The sequence below is a fragment of the Cryptomeria japonica genome, chromosome 9, assembly GCF_030272615.1.
Source record: "Cryptomeria japonica chromosome 9, Sugi_1.0, whole genome shotgun sequence".
NCBI classification, from domain to species: domain Eukaryota; kingdom Viridiplantae; phylum Streptophyta; class Pinopsida; order Cupressales; family Cupressaceae; genus Cryptomeria; species Cryptomeria japonica.
Window position 1 is genome coordinate 618974795 of NC_081413.1, and position 17836 is coordinate 618992630.

Consider the following 17836-nt stretch of genomic DNA (forward strand, 5'->3'; position numbering starts at 1 on the left):
AAATTCGCATTCAATGGTAGAGAAATCACTATCCACACTGACCTGCAACCCTTCCAATATTGAAAATTTCTTGAAGGGAAGCACCCCTACCATTGTCCGCTCAACTCACCCGCTCCATCACCCCTATCCAATCCTTCAAATGTTTCCTCCACTTCATCTCAACCTGAGGTCAAGGTTAAAATCATTGATAATGGTTGTGGAGAATATACCTTTCAAAATGCCCTCTACATGGGTCAACTCCCACCTTCTCTCCTATACCTAAGATCACCGTCATTGGGGCTCACACAGATCCCCCTACTGAAGTCGAAGATTCTAATAAAGAGGAATTCCACGAAATACCTTTCAAATATCTTGACGATATATTTCACGATGCCCATGTGAACACTATCATCCCATCACCCTTTTGAAGATTACAAATTAATTCATAATGTAAAAATAAAAACATATACTATTACAAAAAATATTTTTAAAATAATTAATATATAAATTAAAATAAATAATTTATAATAATTAATTAAATATTTAAAGTCTAAAACTAAAAAGTATCATAAAAGATATATCTTGAATCATGATTGTTTGAATGTATTGTTATATATATGTATATTGATTTAACATTTCATATATAAGAAGAGTGAAAAAGAATCAGTTAAATTCCATTCATCATCATAGAATTTTTTCATAGTAAAATATACTAAAAAGTTTGGAATTTTGAATATGGATGAGTGTAAATTTATGGACAACATATGGATGAGTGTAAATTTATGGACAACTATGAATTATAAGAATACATGTACAATATAATATTTATCACGATGTATGTGGATGATTGATTCACAAAGTATTAAAAATAATCTATTTAAATGATTTAATATTTTAATATTAAAATTATATTTTTTAATCAATGATAATATAATAAATATATATTAATTAATGATATGAGTACTTTTATTTAAAAATTTTCTAATATTATGTAAAATAATTTATATTTTTATTAGGTTTTAAAAATATGAAAAAGTAATATAATTATAAATAAATATAAGTGAATAACTTTTCAGATTAAAAATACACATTAATTAATTATATATAGTATAAAAATAAAAATCAGATTTTGATTTAAGTTTGAAAATATAATTTTCAAAATCATATTTTTCTTGATTTTGTCAAATATTGTAGTTGAAAATGATATAACATTTTGTTTTAATCTGAAAAAAAAAAATGATTTCTAAATCTGACGTTGAAGTGTGTTCCTTTTCCAGCCAAGCAAGGCATTTCATCAAATTTAATTGTGAATGCAACAAACATTTTATTACCAAGGTCTAAAGTATAGCCCTAATTTCCCCACAAACAAAGGCTTTATCTTAAGTATCTTGTCCCTATATTCTTCCAATTGAAAGGTAATTTGGAGAAACCTTAATGTTAAAAATTAATGCTTCTTTTTAGAAATGTTTCATCTAATGTTTAATTCTATTTATTCAATGATAAAAACTATTGAATTCAAAATCATTATCATAATATTTTTTAATTATTTTATTACTAGATGTTCAAAATTGTTTGACATATTTATAATTGATATTTTTATATCCACTTCCACATTGACATTCAAAACAAAGATCTTTTAATTTACAACTTTCAACCTAAATTCTTAAGCCTTGATATCTAAAATATAGCTAACTTCTGATATATACTCTAAATCTTGAATTTAACCATTATCATAATATTTTTCAACTATTTTATTACTAGATGTTTGGAATTGTTTTGTATATTGATAACTGATATTTTTATATGAACTTCCACATTGACATTCAAAATGAAGATCTTGTAATTTATAACTTACAACCTAAATTCCTCACCCTTAATATCTAAAATATAACTAACTTCTAATATATACTCTAAATCTTGACATTTTTTTCCACATAACTAACTTCCTAGCCTCTTGAAGTAATTGATTTTGAAGAGATGTTCCCCAATATTTATGAAGAAATCTATTCTATCTTCTCTTTTTTGACAAATGAATCCCATTTTCACATTTTTAACTTATTTTTCTAATTCAACCTTAGTAATTTTTTTTCACTTATACCTCTTACCATTATTTATGAATTTCACAATTAATTGATCTTAAAATTATTAGTAATATATAAAAAAATAAGATTACAAATTAATTCATAAATAAAAGAAAATATATTAATATTATAAAAGATAATTTAAAAATAATTAATATTTAAATTAAGATAAATAATTTATAATAATTATAAATTAAATTGATTAAATTATATTATTTGCCATATTCATTTAAACTATGCTTTTTTTCCCGAGAAATATATGAATTTAATAAGATAAAATAATGCAGAACTTTGAAATGCTCAATACAATTCCATACGAGGGCTTCTTCAATATGAAAATTAGGAGAGGAAAGGTTATTTGTTCTTCTCATACAAAATCCAAGACTTTGTAAAGAAGGGAGATGAATAATTTGACACAAAATGGCCTGCCAGAAAGCCGGGTACAAAATGCCAGCAGATCAATACCATACAAGTTTAATAATAAATGCCCGGCAGAAACCTTATTGCTTCCTCAATAGGGGAGAGTAACTCATCAGAAATGTCTTCATACTCAGTTTCTGCAAAAGGAGGTGTACTGACGTCGGGGAGTATGAAGTTGAGGTCATCAAGCTTCCCCCTTCCCTCTTCATCCACACACGCTGATGTGCTCACAACACAATTACCAACCCCAAACTCGGCCTCCCCGTGCCCCTCTTCGACATGTCTATAGTAATAATGCCGCACGGAATAGGCAAAGGATAACCTTGCGCTATTGTCAGGAGCAATCCAGGCACGAGTGTTTCTGGGTAAATGGGGGAGAGCTTGCTGAGCACGTGTTTCTCTTTCCTCCCATGACCCTCCCATATCCACATAAATCATTTGTCCTCCCTCCGAAGCCACCACCTCCTCCCATTTCTTCTTCACTGCTTCCCAACAACTGCTGTTTGACGATGATGATGATGATCTCACATCCATCTCCTTTAACAAGAACCACAGCTTTACCCCACCCGCCGGACTGGGCGATTCCACGAGCTGCCCATTCTCATCAACATACACGAATCTTGACTCACTGTGGAAAAATGCTCTACACATTACATCCGCATGTGGGTACATTTCATCCTCGAATTCCTGCAATGCCACGAAGACCCTCAATTAAGAACAAGGTTGAGCAGTGACAACCACTGAAATTAAATTCCTAGTTAACAACAAGAAAATGTGTAACTACGATTTGTACCTTTCTTCCGCACTCCACTACTGCTAAAGAGTATTGCTCCTTCACTTTTTGCCATCGCTTTTTCAACGTAGGGCTTCCATCTATATCAACAATCATCAATCCCTTCATCTTGGCTAACTTGTCCATTGTATTTTCCTCCAGTTGAGGACATTCTGAAGCCTTGACAACAATTAGTGAACTCAAACATTCAAAATCATCAGAGAGGCTCTGTAATGCAATGCATCCATGTATGCTCACATATTTTAAGCACTTCAGCTGACCAAAATGTTGAGGTAGATATGACAGCTTCTCGCAATCTTCCAACACCAAGCGCTCCAGAGAAGCGAGGTTTTCGAAGCTTTCTGGCAACAAAGAGAGCTGTGTACATCTGACTAAATATACATCTACCAGACCATATAAATTGCCCACACTGTCCAGAAGGCTCACCAAGCTGGAACAAGACCTTAAATCCAACCTGTTCAGAGAGGATAAATTGCCCACACTGTCCGGAAGGCTCACCAAGCTGGAACAAGAGCTTAAATCCAACCTGTTCAGAGAGGATAAATTGCCCACACTGTCCGGAAGGCTCACCAAGCTGGAACAAGACCTTAAATCCAACCTGTTCAGAGAGGATAAATTGCCCACACTGTCCGGAAGGCTCACCAAGCTGGAACAAGAGCTTAAATCCAACCTGTTCAGAGAGGATAAATTGCCCACACTGTCCGGAAGGCTCACCAAGCTGGAACAAGAGCTTAAATCCAACCTGTTCAGAGAGGATAAATTGCCCACACTGTCCGGAAGGCTCACCAAGCTGGAACAAGACCATAAATCCAACCTGTGCAGAGAGGATAAATTGCCCACACTGTCCGGAAGGCTCACCAAGCTGGAACAAGACCATAAATCCAACCTGTGCAGAGAGGATAAATTGCCCACACTGTCCGGAAGGCTCACCAAGCTGGAACAAGACCATAAATCCAACCTGTGCAGAGAGGATAAATTGCCCACACTGTCCGGAAGGCTCACCAAGCTGGAACAAGAGCTTAAATCCAACCTGTTCAGAGAGGATAAATTGCCCACACTGTCCGGAAGGCTCACCAAGCTGGAACAAGAGCTTAAATGCAAGCTGTTCAGAGAGGATAAATTGCCCACACTGTCCGGAAGGCTCACCAAGCTGGAACAAGACCATAAATCCAAGCTGTTCAGAGAGGATAAATTGCCCACACTGTCCGGAAGGCTCACCAAGCTGGAACAAGAGCTTAAATCCAAGCTGTTCAGAGAGGATAAATTGCCCACACTGTCCGGAAGGCTCACCAAGCTGGAACAAGACCTTAAATACAAGCTGTTCAGAGAGGATAAATTGCCCACACTGTCCGGAAGGCTCACCCAGCTGGAACAAGAGCTTAAATCCAAGCTGTTCAGAGAGGATAAATTGCCCACACTGTCCGGAAGGCTCACCCAGCTGGAACAAGAGCTTAAATCCAAGCTGTTCAGAGAGGATAAATTGCCCACACTGTCCGGAAGGCTCACCAAGCTGGAACAAGAGCTTAAATCCAAGCTGTTCAGAGAGGATAAATTGCCCACACTGTCCGGAAGGCTCACCAAGCTGGAACAAGAGCTTAAATCCAAGCTGTTCAGAGAGGATAAATTGCCCACACTGTCCGGAAGGCTCACCAAGCTGGAACAAGAGCTTAAATACAAGCTGTTCAGAGAGGATAAATTGCCCACACTGTCCGAAAGGCTCACCAAGCTGGAACAAGACCTTAAATCCAAGCTGTTCAGAGAGGATAAATTGCCCACACTGTTCGGAAGGCTCACCAAGCTGGAACAAGACCTTAAATCCAAGCTGTTCAACGAGGATAAATTGCCCACACTGTCTGGAAGGCTCACCAAGCTGGGACAAGAGCTTAAACTCAACTTGTTCAAACAACATATTTTTCCAAAATTATATGGAAGGTTCACCAAACTATCACAAAACTTTAAACTCAACTTTTCTAAAGCAAGTATGTTGTCAATGGTTTTAGGCAAGCTATCCAACCCTCTACAGCCCCGCAATGTTAGAGAATGCAAAGATTTATTTTGGGAAAGGGTGGTGGTTAGATTAACCAACGTAGCATCTTCAATACACATATATCTCAATGAAGATGGGATGGTGCCTGTGAACTGCAAAAAAAAATCATTTGTTTTGAATTAGTATGTCCAAAAAAAAAAAAAGATTTTTTTTCAGAAAATAAAACTAAATATTAGTTAGAGATTGTAGAGTTTGCCTCAGGAAAGTTGGAGTCTCCGTCGTATTTCAAAATGAATGCTGCTAATCTCGGATGCTTACTGACATCCATCCGTGAGTAATTATTATAGTTGTCGAGGCTGACCAACCTTAGATTGTCAAAGACTCCTCTACATTCTCCATTCACTATTCTAGTTCTTCCTGTCAAGATCAAAACTCTTAAACATCTCTTCATCAAGTTGAGATGATCTGCTTCCAGCTCGAATGCTTCATCCACTAGAACAATCCCCTTCGTTCTCTTTATCCTCTGCAAAAAATGGTTGTAGATCAAAAGTTCATCCAATATAGCGCACTAATTGATCTTTTAAATCTTTCATAAAACTAATTCTACTAAGTCGTCTGTATGTAGGAGACAGAATCTAGATATCTGGTAACAGCGAGATAGAAAACTCACCTCTTTATCTTGGAGAACATCATTGAGAGATTGTTGGTCAGTGATTCTCTCCCAATCTCCTGACAGCATTCTCCCTCGCGCTTTCACTATATCATGTACATTCACCCTGCCTTCATCACTTATATTTACAAGTGCAGCCCTTTCAAGCTCTTCAAACTCTGTCTCTCCAACACTACACGCCACCCTCCGCCGCCTCCAATTACAAAAGAAGAACACAATGTCAAGAAATGCCTCTTTACACGAGGCTTTCAAACGATTATATACAAAATCCACCATACGCTCACTTAAGTCATCCTCCTCTCCTTGTAGGAGCTCTGACTTGAGACTTTCAACTACATTTCTACAATCTGGCATGCTTTGAGCATGTTCATACAATCTGGCTCCCGCCATTTTTAGTACCAATGGAATTCCCTGGCATATTTGGAGGAGGCCATTAATATCTACAATTGAGTCAAAACTTGCCTGGTCATCACCTGAAGCCAACTTGCACAAGAATTTATGTGCCTCTTCTTGTGGAAGAGAAGCTACCAGATAAGGACAGCGTTCAACTCTTCCTTCCAAAATTATACGAGTCTCATTTAGATTTCTGGTGGTTAAGAGAATTCTGCTCTGTGGTGGAAGGGATGCCAAGCCAGTTATAGGAAGAAGCTTTTCCAAGTCACTTTGCTTTAGTGCGTTGTCAACAAAAATGAAAACAGGTTTAGAAGAGTGTTCTTTAAAGTCCTTGGATAACACTTCCCGACCTTCACTCAAACTTCTCAACCGAATTTTCTTGTCATAAAGGTCATCTAAAATTTGTTGTTGGGCCGATTTAAGATCAGCCTCTGAACAATTCTGTTCCATATCAACTCTACAAATATTGTAGATTTTTAGGTCAAGATTACTGAAGACGGCACTAGCTAAAGTTGTCTTCCCTATCCCACCTTGTCCATAAATGACCACCACCTTAACAGATTTGTTTTCCATGTCTAGAAGTTTAGTCACTTGAGTTCTGGCTTCCTCAATACCCACTACAATAAACCCAATAAATATTTCTTAGAAAACATGTTTAAATAACAACTATGGAGTAATTAAGCACCTACAGAAAAATTGTAGAAAATATACAAATAGAAAACTTTTAAGATTACTATGTAAATATAAATTTAAATTGTTAAGCTTCCACACCTTTAAAATTTTATTTTTTTAAACAATACAATATTTTGACTTGTATCTTGCTGTTTAAGAGATAATATCAGCTAATTTACAATGTATTCTCAAATTTTATTAGTATTTGTTTGTCACTAAATTAATAAAATATTTTTTATTTAATTAAATTCTCTTCAAAGTGTATCAATTATTTTATGCTGAGTTATTATAATAGATATACATATTATAAATTATTTTATTGGATTTGAATTTGTGTAATTAATTTTTTGGGTTGCATAATCAACATTGTGTAAATAGTACTAATAAATTATGTAAAATATCTTGTATATTGATCTATTTTAATAAGATTATTCATTTAATGAAATGACAACATGAATGAGTAAATCAATAGTTGAGAATTCACTTTGTATACCTATAACCTACTATATTTATTTATAAGATACAAAATAATACATCTATTTCCATTTCTACCTTCCAAGATTTTATTATTGATATCTTTTCCAATAACATTGTCCATCTTTAAATAGCCCTTATTAGTACTTGCCTCTAGGCAATACTATTGTAATGAAAATTCATTTGTTGTGCTTATATGGTTATTAAAAAAAATTATTGTCACCAATGAAAAACAATTATTTTTCTTTCTTTAAAATTTTTTAATTTATTTTATAGTATAGATGCACATTTGTTAACATTATAATTTACAAAAAATGTTTTTGTTGCAAACAATTGGCTAATATCGTTTTGCCTCTTATAGGCGGGTTTCTCGGAATCACCACGCAAAAACTCAAAATAACATTTATCATAACTAAAATATAGTTATTAATGTATGAAATATTTTATAATTATAGATATTATTGTTTTAAAATCCCCCAAACTTTGCATGTATCATGACAAAGTTTATAATATAGATTAAAAAAACATTAAATAAATTAAATTAAAAATATATTAGTTACAATTAATAAATTACCATTTCAACTACAAATTAACAAAAACTAATAATATAAAACAAAAATAAATAAAATTTAAGAATATATTAGTTACAATTAATAAATTACTATTTCAATTACAAATTAACAAGGCAAGTACTTGCCACTATGTGGCACTTGTTTAACAATGTACCCAAACTACTCATGTTTTTTACCCTAATTTCTATGCTAACTTCTAATTTCTATCTCTTTTATATTATCTTTTAATTTCTGTGTCTTTTATATTAAAATTTATATAGAAAATTTTGATCATATATATGAACTACCTATTTTCATCATTTTCACAAAACTATTATTTTGAGTTATCTACAAAGTAATCTTCTAATTTCTACGTCTTTTATATTAAAATTTATATAGAAAAATTTGATCATATATATGAACTACCTATTTTGATCATTTTCACAAAATTATTATTTTGAGTTATCTACAAAGTACTAAACCCAATTCTTGTCACCAGTCAAAGTACCAAAAATTTAAGTAATTTATCAGCATAATAATTGACAATCAAATTCCTAAAATTTTACATCTTACTCTATCTATTGCCATGTAAAAGTTTTACAACTCTCCCATTAACACAATAGGATATCAAAAAATCAAAACTCTAAACATGTCTAAAAAAGAAATACATATTTTTTGTTCAATGTCTATGTAAATAATTTTGAAACAAACATTGCTATTAATTTGTAACATAATAAATAATATAAAGTACTATAATTAAATATAAAAAAATTATTTTATCTTATTTTTTAATTGAAAGATAGCTATAAAAAAAAATGATTTTAACGAAAAATAAAATAATAACTGTCAACACAATAATCAAATAAATCATTTTATCTTATTTTCCAATTAAAAGAAAACTATACAAAAATTATTCTAACAAGGAATTGTTTATGCACAAATCAAAATGCATCTAACAAGATAATTGTTTTCTATTTATTAATAAAATTAAAAAATAGAATATACAGTTATATATTTTTATTAATTTAATTAATAAATATAAAATAATGGTGCATTTTTGCTCCATCAATTCTAACCAAAAAAATATGACCATCCCAAATCGAAAATTAGATACTTTGAATTCCATCGAAACAGAGGAATTTGAACTGTTGGCTTGTATAAAAATTGAATGACAAAAAAACCATTCAGGACAGTTCAACACTAAGAATGGGATTTTTCTTCGGCATAAACAATGACCGAAATAATAGAGAAATTAGTACCTGCTTGAGGAGATATTCCTTGGGAGGGAGGTAACACAACTGGAATCCTATTCAACACAGTGATTATCGATTCCAGTGAGAGTTCTGAGTACTCCTGGCCAAGTTGTGCTTGCAATCTCCGCAAGTCTTCAGCCGCAACCGGAGCAGCGAAAAATCTATGTACCCATCAAAAGTTTAAAAGTTTTTACCATCATAGAAGAGTTGAAATACGAAATACATCACACGAGAAATAAAGAAATAAAAAATTCAGAATGCATAAATTGGATTTACTTGTAGAGCGCATGAGATTGCATTTGCGATATGCACAGGAGTGAGCCTTCCACAACGAGTCGAATAACCCGCTTCAGCTTCTCCTCAGGCAAATGATCATCCAATCGCTTGATGTATTTTGCAAGGTTACACATGTATTTCAAGAGCACTATACATTCGTCTCTGTTGGAAGAAACTTGCTCAATGTGTTCCAACACGAAACCTACAACTGAAAGCGCTATTCCCACCCACTGAATTTGCGCTGCTTCTTTTGTTATATCAATCACCAATTTCCGAGTTTCACGGTTAAGCATTGGCATGGTGTCCCTCTGCAGGCATAAACATTGGTACATAGTTTTAGAATTGTAATTTCTTTGCACGTTAATACTTTCTTTCCCAATAATACTCAAAATGTGTGAATCAAGAAGCGTAATGGATTGCATGAATTAGAAATGGTTGAATACCTTGCATATATGTCTGTTAGATCTCTGCAATATCTTCTCCAATAAAGTACCACCAGAAGTGATAGAAGAGGTGACTCGATTCGTCTTGGAAAGAAGGGCAATTGAATTAACGCTTCCCTGGTCGATGGTATTCAAGAGGCCATCGATGTAAGAAATCAATTCATCGATGTGGCTCATCTCTTCCACTTTGATCAGTTTCTCGATAACATCTTGATAATCCTGTTGGGGGGCAGAGGATGAGCAGCAGCAGGAAGTGTTGCCCATTTTTCTATTACTGAGCGTATGAAAGAGGGAAGCTGGTAAATGAAATTCGAACAAGATATGATTTGGGTAAAACAGATTGCTGAGAATGTATGCACACAAGAGAGGAGATAGCAGCGTTTAATAGATTGCTAAGAGTCTTTAGACAGCAGAATTTTCTTTTCTTGTGGTGCGCTCAAACTTACCATTATATCATCTTTACAGCTGTTAGTGAGTGTTACGTATTTCCTTGTCTTTCTTTATTATTGTCGTCCTTCTTGGCTCGTATTTTCTTGCTTCATTATTGACTTGACCAATCAGCCATGTCTTTACAGCTGTTTGTACTTTTGTATTTTTCTGAGATATTTTCATTAAGACACAACTACTTTCTGGCCTTGAGCATCCTTGGGTCAATAATTGAATGATGAATGAATGAAAGAATTTCAATGACATCCACAAAACTTAATGATCTAAGAGACCAAGATGATATTGGATATTGTGCTGAAAATTAGTCTTAATTGTTGTTGTTGGAAGCCCTAACACACTTTCCAACCAAATTTTTGAAGTATGATTTAGATTTCCCTTCATAAGATTGAAATTTGATTGGACATGGTCAAGAAAGTGATCTTGATAGAAAAATAAGATTGAAATTTGATTGGACATGGTCAAGAAAGTGATCTTGATAGAAAAATAAGATTGAAATTTGATTGGACATGGTCAAGAAAGTGATCTTGATAGAAAAATAAAAATTACATAGTGGATTTGTTTGTCTAATTAGCCTTAATTTTCTACAATATTAACAAGCTGATTTGAGAATCTAGTGACCTCATATTAAATATCAACTTCAAACCAAGAACTTTCATTTATTATTAAATTTTAAATGCTTCATTTCATCATGTTTATCATTTCTAACTTTTTCTCTTGGGATATCAAATGTTAATAATAATGACTAATTAATTTATCTTAGGATTTCGTCTAGGGTTTTTGCCTTCTCTATTAAGGTTGAATTTCCTAACTGCATATCATCAATTATATATCTAATTAGGATCTATGAACATCGTTTATTATATCTATTGTTTGAGTTTGATAGTTGTTTAAAACTCACTCACCCAACCCTTTCAATTATGATATATTTTGTGATCATTCCTTATTGAATGTCATAGAAAATTGTCTATTATATGATACATGCACACTTTATTGATTTTAATATATTTATTTTTTTATTTTATTTCATATGATCGTTTTATCCTAGATAATCTTATGTCCTATTCTATTGATGATGGGGTAAGTCTTATGCCATAATATATGTAATATTTCCTTCTTTTACCAAGTTGGTGATTTCTCATCTTGCTCTCTTGCATATTATCACTTCACATTTTTATGAGCTCTAAGCATCCTCTCATTTTCCTCTGGTTGGCATTATTGATATTTGTGATGATAGGTCATCCTCGAGCCCGTTTCTCTTCAAAAAATTTGGATTATGAAAAGGCATACCACAATTATTGGTTATTCTCATTAATACTTTAATTTGTGCAATATAAGGGAATGTTGAGCCAAGCTAAGACATAATGTTTATGTATCTAGGTTGTGTCATTGGTATCTCTTGATTGGGAGCCTTGGTAGTTACTTCACCAATTGATACTAGAGTTTATCTTACTAACAACTGAAAAAATATGAGACATGTAATGACATAATATGATGGCATAATATGTCCTATTATGCCATGACATTGCATAATGGATCCATAGTTGGTCCTATTATGTCATGTCATGGCATAATAGGACCTATTATGCCATCATGGCATAATAGGTCCTATTATGTCATGTCATGTCATAATGGATCCATAGTTGGTCCTATTATGTCATGTCATGGCATAATAGGACCTATTATGTCATGTCATGGCATAATAGGACCTATTATGCCATCATGGCATAATAGGTCCTATTATGCCATGACATTGCATAATAGTCCACCTATTATGCCCTACTAAGCCACAACACCGAAACTATGCTAATTCAACATGTTTACTTAGTATGATAGGACCAATTATGGACCTATTATGCCATGAAATTGCATAATAGGTCCATAGTTGGTCCTATTATTAGATTTTTAAAAACTTATAAATATCATGTGTATCATTTAACATATCCACACCTAAAGGATTTGTTTTTGCATAAAAATTAAAAAAGAGAGAAAAGTAAACATAATTTTTTTATTCATGGGTGAAAACCAATCTTATGACACCTTGGACAAGTATCTTGGCATCATGTATAATTTTTTTTTAAAGTACCCTACACTTGGAGCATACCACAATCCATTCAAATTCTCTTTATTCTCAACCATCCTTGTCATCATCCATATCATGTATCTCACATTCCTAGTTTTTGACCTTGATTCAAGTCTTTTAATCATTTTGAGACATGTTTTAGGAAAATTCTAATATATAAAATCCTATTTACAGAGAACTATTACAAAAAAATTGAGAAGATGAGTAACAAATATCCACATCTCTACCAAAGTAGGGAGTATGAGTTGAACATGTGATGCCTACCTAGGTAGATATCTACCCAAGTAATCTTATCCTGTCCTCTAGGTGCAAATATGCAATACAATAGTTAGGTAAATGCAAGAAAATAATGATGCACCAACAAAGTGAATGTACACATTGAGGTGACACATAACATAAAAGAGAAACCACTAGATATCACATGATTTAATATTTTATGTTTACTTCATATTCTATTACTTCATGTGTTTTATCTCCTATTTTTACATTAAATCTAATCTTTATTAGTAACTACTAATTTCCCATAATGATTGATGTCTTATACTTTAATCTTTGTTCTAGCTTATGATCTTCAAGACTATTTGCTTCACATGTATGTTCATATAGTGTTTTTTTTATCTTATTAAAGCATTATCTTATGTTTGTATATTGGTTAATCTATCTTCTTAAAGTATTATCTTATGTTCATACATTGGCCTATTATTATAGAGAATATAATAGATTATCACTATTTGATCACGCATTTTTGCATCTTAATATCATATGATTGTGCCTCACATGACAATTTTATGATCATATCTTGGTTTATAGAGCGTAATGATCTTACATTTCAATATCTTATTTTAAGCACTTATCATCAATCCTTATATATTCTTACACTAGAAGGAGGATCATCTTATTTCTCACTTCTTTATTGATCTTATGTATGAAATATTTTATATTGATTTTAATAGTTGATGCATTTTACAAGAAATGAATTATTAAATTGAATATATAATAGATTTATGATGTTTCATTGAAAGTTTTATTAAGTTTTGTGCACAAATTTTATATTTAAAGATTCAATAATATGTACGTGTATATTTTTTTAAGTTCAATATTATATTATATATTTCATGTGTATCTCATTCAACAACATAGAAATGTTACTATTTATAAATGTTTTTTTTTAATTTAGTAAAATAGATTCTTCTTTGACATAGAGTTGTATATAATTCATGTATATCTTTATATATGCAGGAGTTCTTTGTTATCATGGATGTCTTTGACATAGATGAACTATTAGGTGAAAATCCCCCACCACAACCCCCTCCTCCTCCTCCTCCACCTCCACCACCACCACCACCTCCACCTCCACCCCCTAGATTGGATGAAATTTGTTTTAGAGCGAATTAATGAAAACCTACAAGTGATTGAACAAAACATTGTTGCTATCCAAAATGAGCAAATCACGCCACCCCATCTTGTAGAGTTTGCAAAATCAATGCAAACTATTGTCGAGTCAGTTAGATCTGTTGATTCTCAATTAGATCAATTTCATAGATGACGACAAGAGTTGCGTGATTTTTATGCCGATGGTTTAACTTATAGGCAAATCACCAATTTGAAAATAACCAAAGCTCATTTATGTCTGTATTTTACCAACCCAAAAACAAGAGAACCAATGCAACCTAACCAGAAAAGAATTTCAATTAGGTGGTGTGTGCATCCAGAAATGGCTAGATACTTTTGGGATAGATGGTGGATGGTTTTTGATTATCCACCACATCGTAATTATGAGGTCCCTTTTTATTTTTTGAAGAAATTATACTGTGAGTTTGTAATGAACCAAAAACCAAATTATTTTGACATTAAGTCATTCCAGGGTGTTGGTCGTGGAATGCCACAGCATAGATTAGGGGCACGAAGTAATAATCCCCTACCAGATCCACCCATAGTTCCACTTGTTGCTCCATCGATTCCTGCAGATGTCCAAAATACATCATTCATTTCGACATTAGATGCTTTGGCTTCCCTCACAGGTAACCTGAGTGAGCAAGCTGCTCACATGGCATCTGCTCCTCAATGGATGCCACATATGTGTTTGAGTTGTCATGAGACGTGTGTAGGTCCTACATCTACTGTAGGATCTACTTCAGTTCCAGCTGAGCATGATGCAGCAGATGATAGTATGATGACATCTTATATGGATTTTCTTTACTCAGATGTTCATCTTGACCAAGTATAGATATATATACATGTACATGTCAATCTTTTTATACTTCATTAAATATAGGTATAAACTAAGTGCATCTCTTTTTTTTTATACAATCTAATACTTCATTAAATAAATTTTGTTTATGTAGATAAGGACTACACCTAATATTAGAGTCAATATTGCATCTACTGGAACACAACTCAGCACACCTTATGGGGTATAGTATAAATTTCTATCTAGACATTGTACTATCTTTTTAAGTTAATATGTTATCATCGTATACTATATAAATTTTCATGTTGATACATTGAATGCTTCTTTCTCCGGGATTCAGGTCATGAGGGACCCTCTACATCACATCGAGAAGAGGGTCTGACTACTGTGACACCATCTATGGTATGTATCTTATAATTCTTAAATTAAATATGAACTCTTACAATATTGTAACTTAACTTGAAATTATTTAGTACACATATATATGTTCACTAAATATGATTTCATTAAATGCATGTATGCAGGTGGACACTACCTTTAGGATAGGTTATCCTCATAATTTTGATCAGAGCCAATTTGAACGCACATCGACATCCTTTGAGGTATTAATATGTAATACTTAATTTGATCTTATTTTGACTCTTAATTTAAGATTTAATTGGACACTTTGAATTTGACCTTGTACAGGAGTTAGCTAGCACTACATTTGGTGTTGATACTGCACAAGATACTGCTAGAGAATCTGATGAGCATATGGTAAGTTTGTAACTTAATTTATGAATTCTACTATATTTGATAAATGATTCTTTTAATAGTTAATTTCAAGTAATATTTTAATATTTTTTTTATTGTACAGCATGAGACAGGTGGATCTGGACCACGTCCCAGGGACAAGAGAGATACTGCTAGAGGATCTGATGAGCATATGGTAAGTTTGTAACTTAATTTATGAATTCTACTATATTTGATAAATGATTCTTTTAATAGTTAATTTCAAGTAATATTTTAATATTATTTTTTTCTTGTACAGCATGAGACAGGTGGATCTGGACCACGTCCCGGGGACAAGAGACCACGAGATGTTATTGATGATAGCACTTAGATTTTACTGTTTATTTGGCTTTGATATGTACTTTTTTATGGACTTTACACATTTGTTTACACGTGCACATACTTTATATATATGGATAGTTGCATAATAAGATTAGATCATATATATTTTGTGCATACTTTATATATTTTGTGCACATTAGATATTATGTGGAGTGAACATCATGTTACCATCTAGATATATATATGGATTAGATATTATATGGATTATGTGGACCTGAAATTTTACTGTTTATTTGGCTCTGATATGTACTATTTTATGGGCTTTACATATTTGTTTACACGTGCACACATACTTTATATATATGGATAGTTGCATAATAGGATTAGATCATATATATTTTGTGCACATTAGATATTATGTGGAGTGAACATCATGTTACCATCTAGATATATATATGGATTATGTGGACTTGAAATTTTACTTTATTTGGCTCTGATATGTACTATTTTATGGGCTTTACATATTTATTTACATGTGCACACATACTTTATATATATGGATAGTTTCATAATAGGATTAGATCATATATATTATGTGCATACTTTATGTGTATTGTGCCATTAGATATTATGTGGACTTGAAATTATGTGCACATTAGATCATATATATTGACTTGAAATTATGTGGACTTGAAATTTTGTGCATACTTTATATATTATGTGGACTTGAAATTTTATTTATGGAAGTTGTGCTTAAACAACTTTATAGGAATTATGTGGACTTGTAATTTTATTTTTGGAATTTCATTTAAATAGTTCTTGTGATTAGATAAACTAAAGGTGCATACATCATGAACTAAGTATCGAAACATATCTTATAATTATAACACGTTCTAAATTAAAAAGTATCAAAACAAATATAATGAATAGAACTTGATTAAAACATAATTATCTCATTCATAAATTTGACCAATAGTCTCTCATTTATGTATATTGTACACAAAATGTAATCAAGAAGACATATCTAAAATAAAATAAATAGTCTATTTAAATTATAATAATAAGTATTTATATCTCTCAAAATACAACATAAAGTATGCACAAACAATAGTAGTCATTGAGGCCAAGTCTACTCTGAGAGACCTGGAAAAAATAAATACATATGATTAATTTTTATAATCAGGATGCATTGAATTTAAAATACAAAGGGATTTGCCTCAAGGGTACCAAAATTTAACTTACTTGTAATTATTCAAAATGAAACATAAAGTATGCACAAATAACTTTGTTTTCATTGATGCCTTCTACTTGTGGTAGACCTGAAACAAAATTTTACTAGATTAGATTTTATAATTATGATGCATGATATAAAATGCTATATATAATATGCATCATGACTTTTAAAAGGGAGGTGGATTAAGGGTTTAAATTATAACTTACTTGATATTCATTCCGTTATACCATCTGCATCCTCTCTCTTTTGCAAAGCATCTTGTAAAGCGGAAAATAATCGAACCCTAGTTGCTCTCCCCTCTTCAAACTCCAAGGAGAGAGAAGGGAGGTTACTAGGGTTGACGGTTTTCACTTAGGAGAGACTTTACATTCAAAAGAGGGGTTGAAACCCACAAGATCCAATCCCACACAATGCAAGATTGGATTCTAAATGAGTTTCAAGGGTTAAGACAGCAAGGCTACCCTCTTTTGTAAAGAATGTGGATAGAATGATTAAGCTAGGAATGCATGAAAAGTGAGAAAGATTCGCTTATAAACAGAGATAGGGATATAGGATGGAGCTGCGGACCTGGAATTAGCAGTAAAATGTCGAGACGGCACATCCTCGAACCTAAGATCCGCACTCAACTCCTCTGATCCTTCTCTCGCACTAGAAGATGGAGGAAGGATGGAAAGTTAGATGGAGGGCCCTACCTTCTGGATCAGGGAGAGCTAGTTGTCGATACCACCCACCCCCCCCTACTATTTGAAGGCCCTACTATTTGAAGCTGATAGAGAGGAGTAGGAGAAGAGGATGGAAGATCCGGTCTTCGGCCTCGGATATATAAGAGTAGGCTCCTC

At 32.7% G+C, this 17836-nt stretch overlaps 1 protein-coding gene across 1 annotated transcript; it reads right to left on the minus strand.

Moving 5' to 3' along the window:
- Window positions 1-2357: 2357 nt before the first annotated feature.
- On the minus strand, window positions 2358-10379 carry LOC131855934 (disease resistance protein RPV1-like). Its single transcript, XM_059211229.1, has 7 exons — window positions 9993-10379; window positions 9550-9857; window positions 9280-9434; window positions 5931-6940; window positions 5517-5783; window positions 3274-5412; window positions 2358-3167 (listed from the first exon to the last, which is right to left on the minus strand). Exons 1-7 carry the CDS (start codon window positions 10254-10256, stop codon window positions 2535-2537), a joined length of 4776 nt encoding a protein of 1591 aa, XP_059067212.1. The 5' UTR covers window positions 10257-10379; the 3' UTR covers window positions 2358-2534.
- Window positions 10380-17836: the final 7457 nt, after the last annotated feature.

Excerpts from the sequence above, each read along its gene's own strand:
- LOC131855934 (XM_059211229.1), bottom strand. The coding sequence starts at position 10,256 with ATGGGCAACACTTCCTGCTGCTGCTCATCCTCTGCCCCCCAACAGGAT. Across the intron at positions 9,858-9,992 it reads CTAACAGACATATATGCAAG|AGGGACACCATGCCAATGCT; the intron begins GTATTCAACCAT and ends TTATGCCTGCAG. Across the intron at positions 3,168-3,273 it reads TAGTGGAGTGCGGAAGAAAG|GAATTCGAGGATGAAATGTA; the intron begins GTACAAATCGTA and ends GTGGCATTGCAG.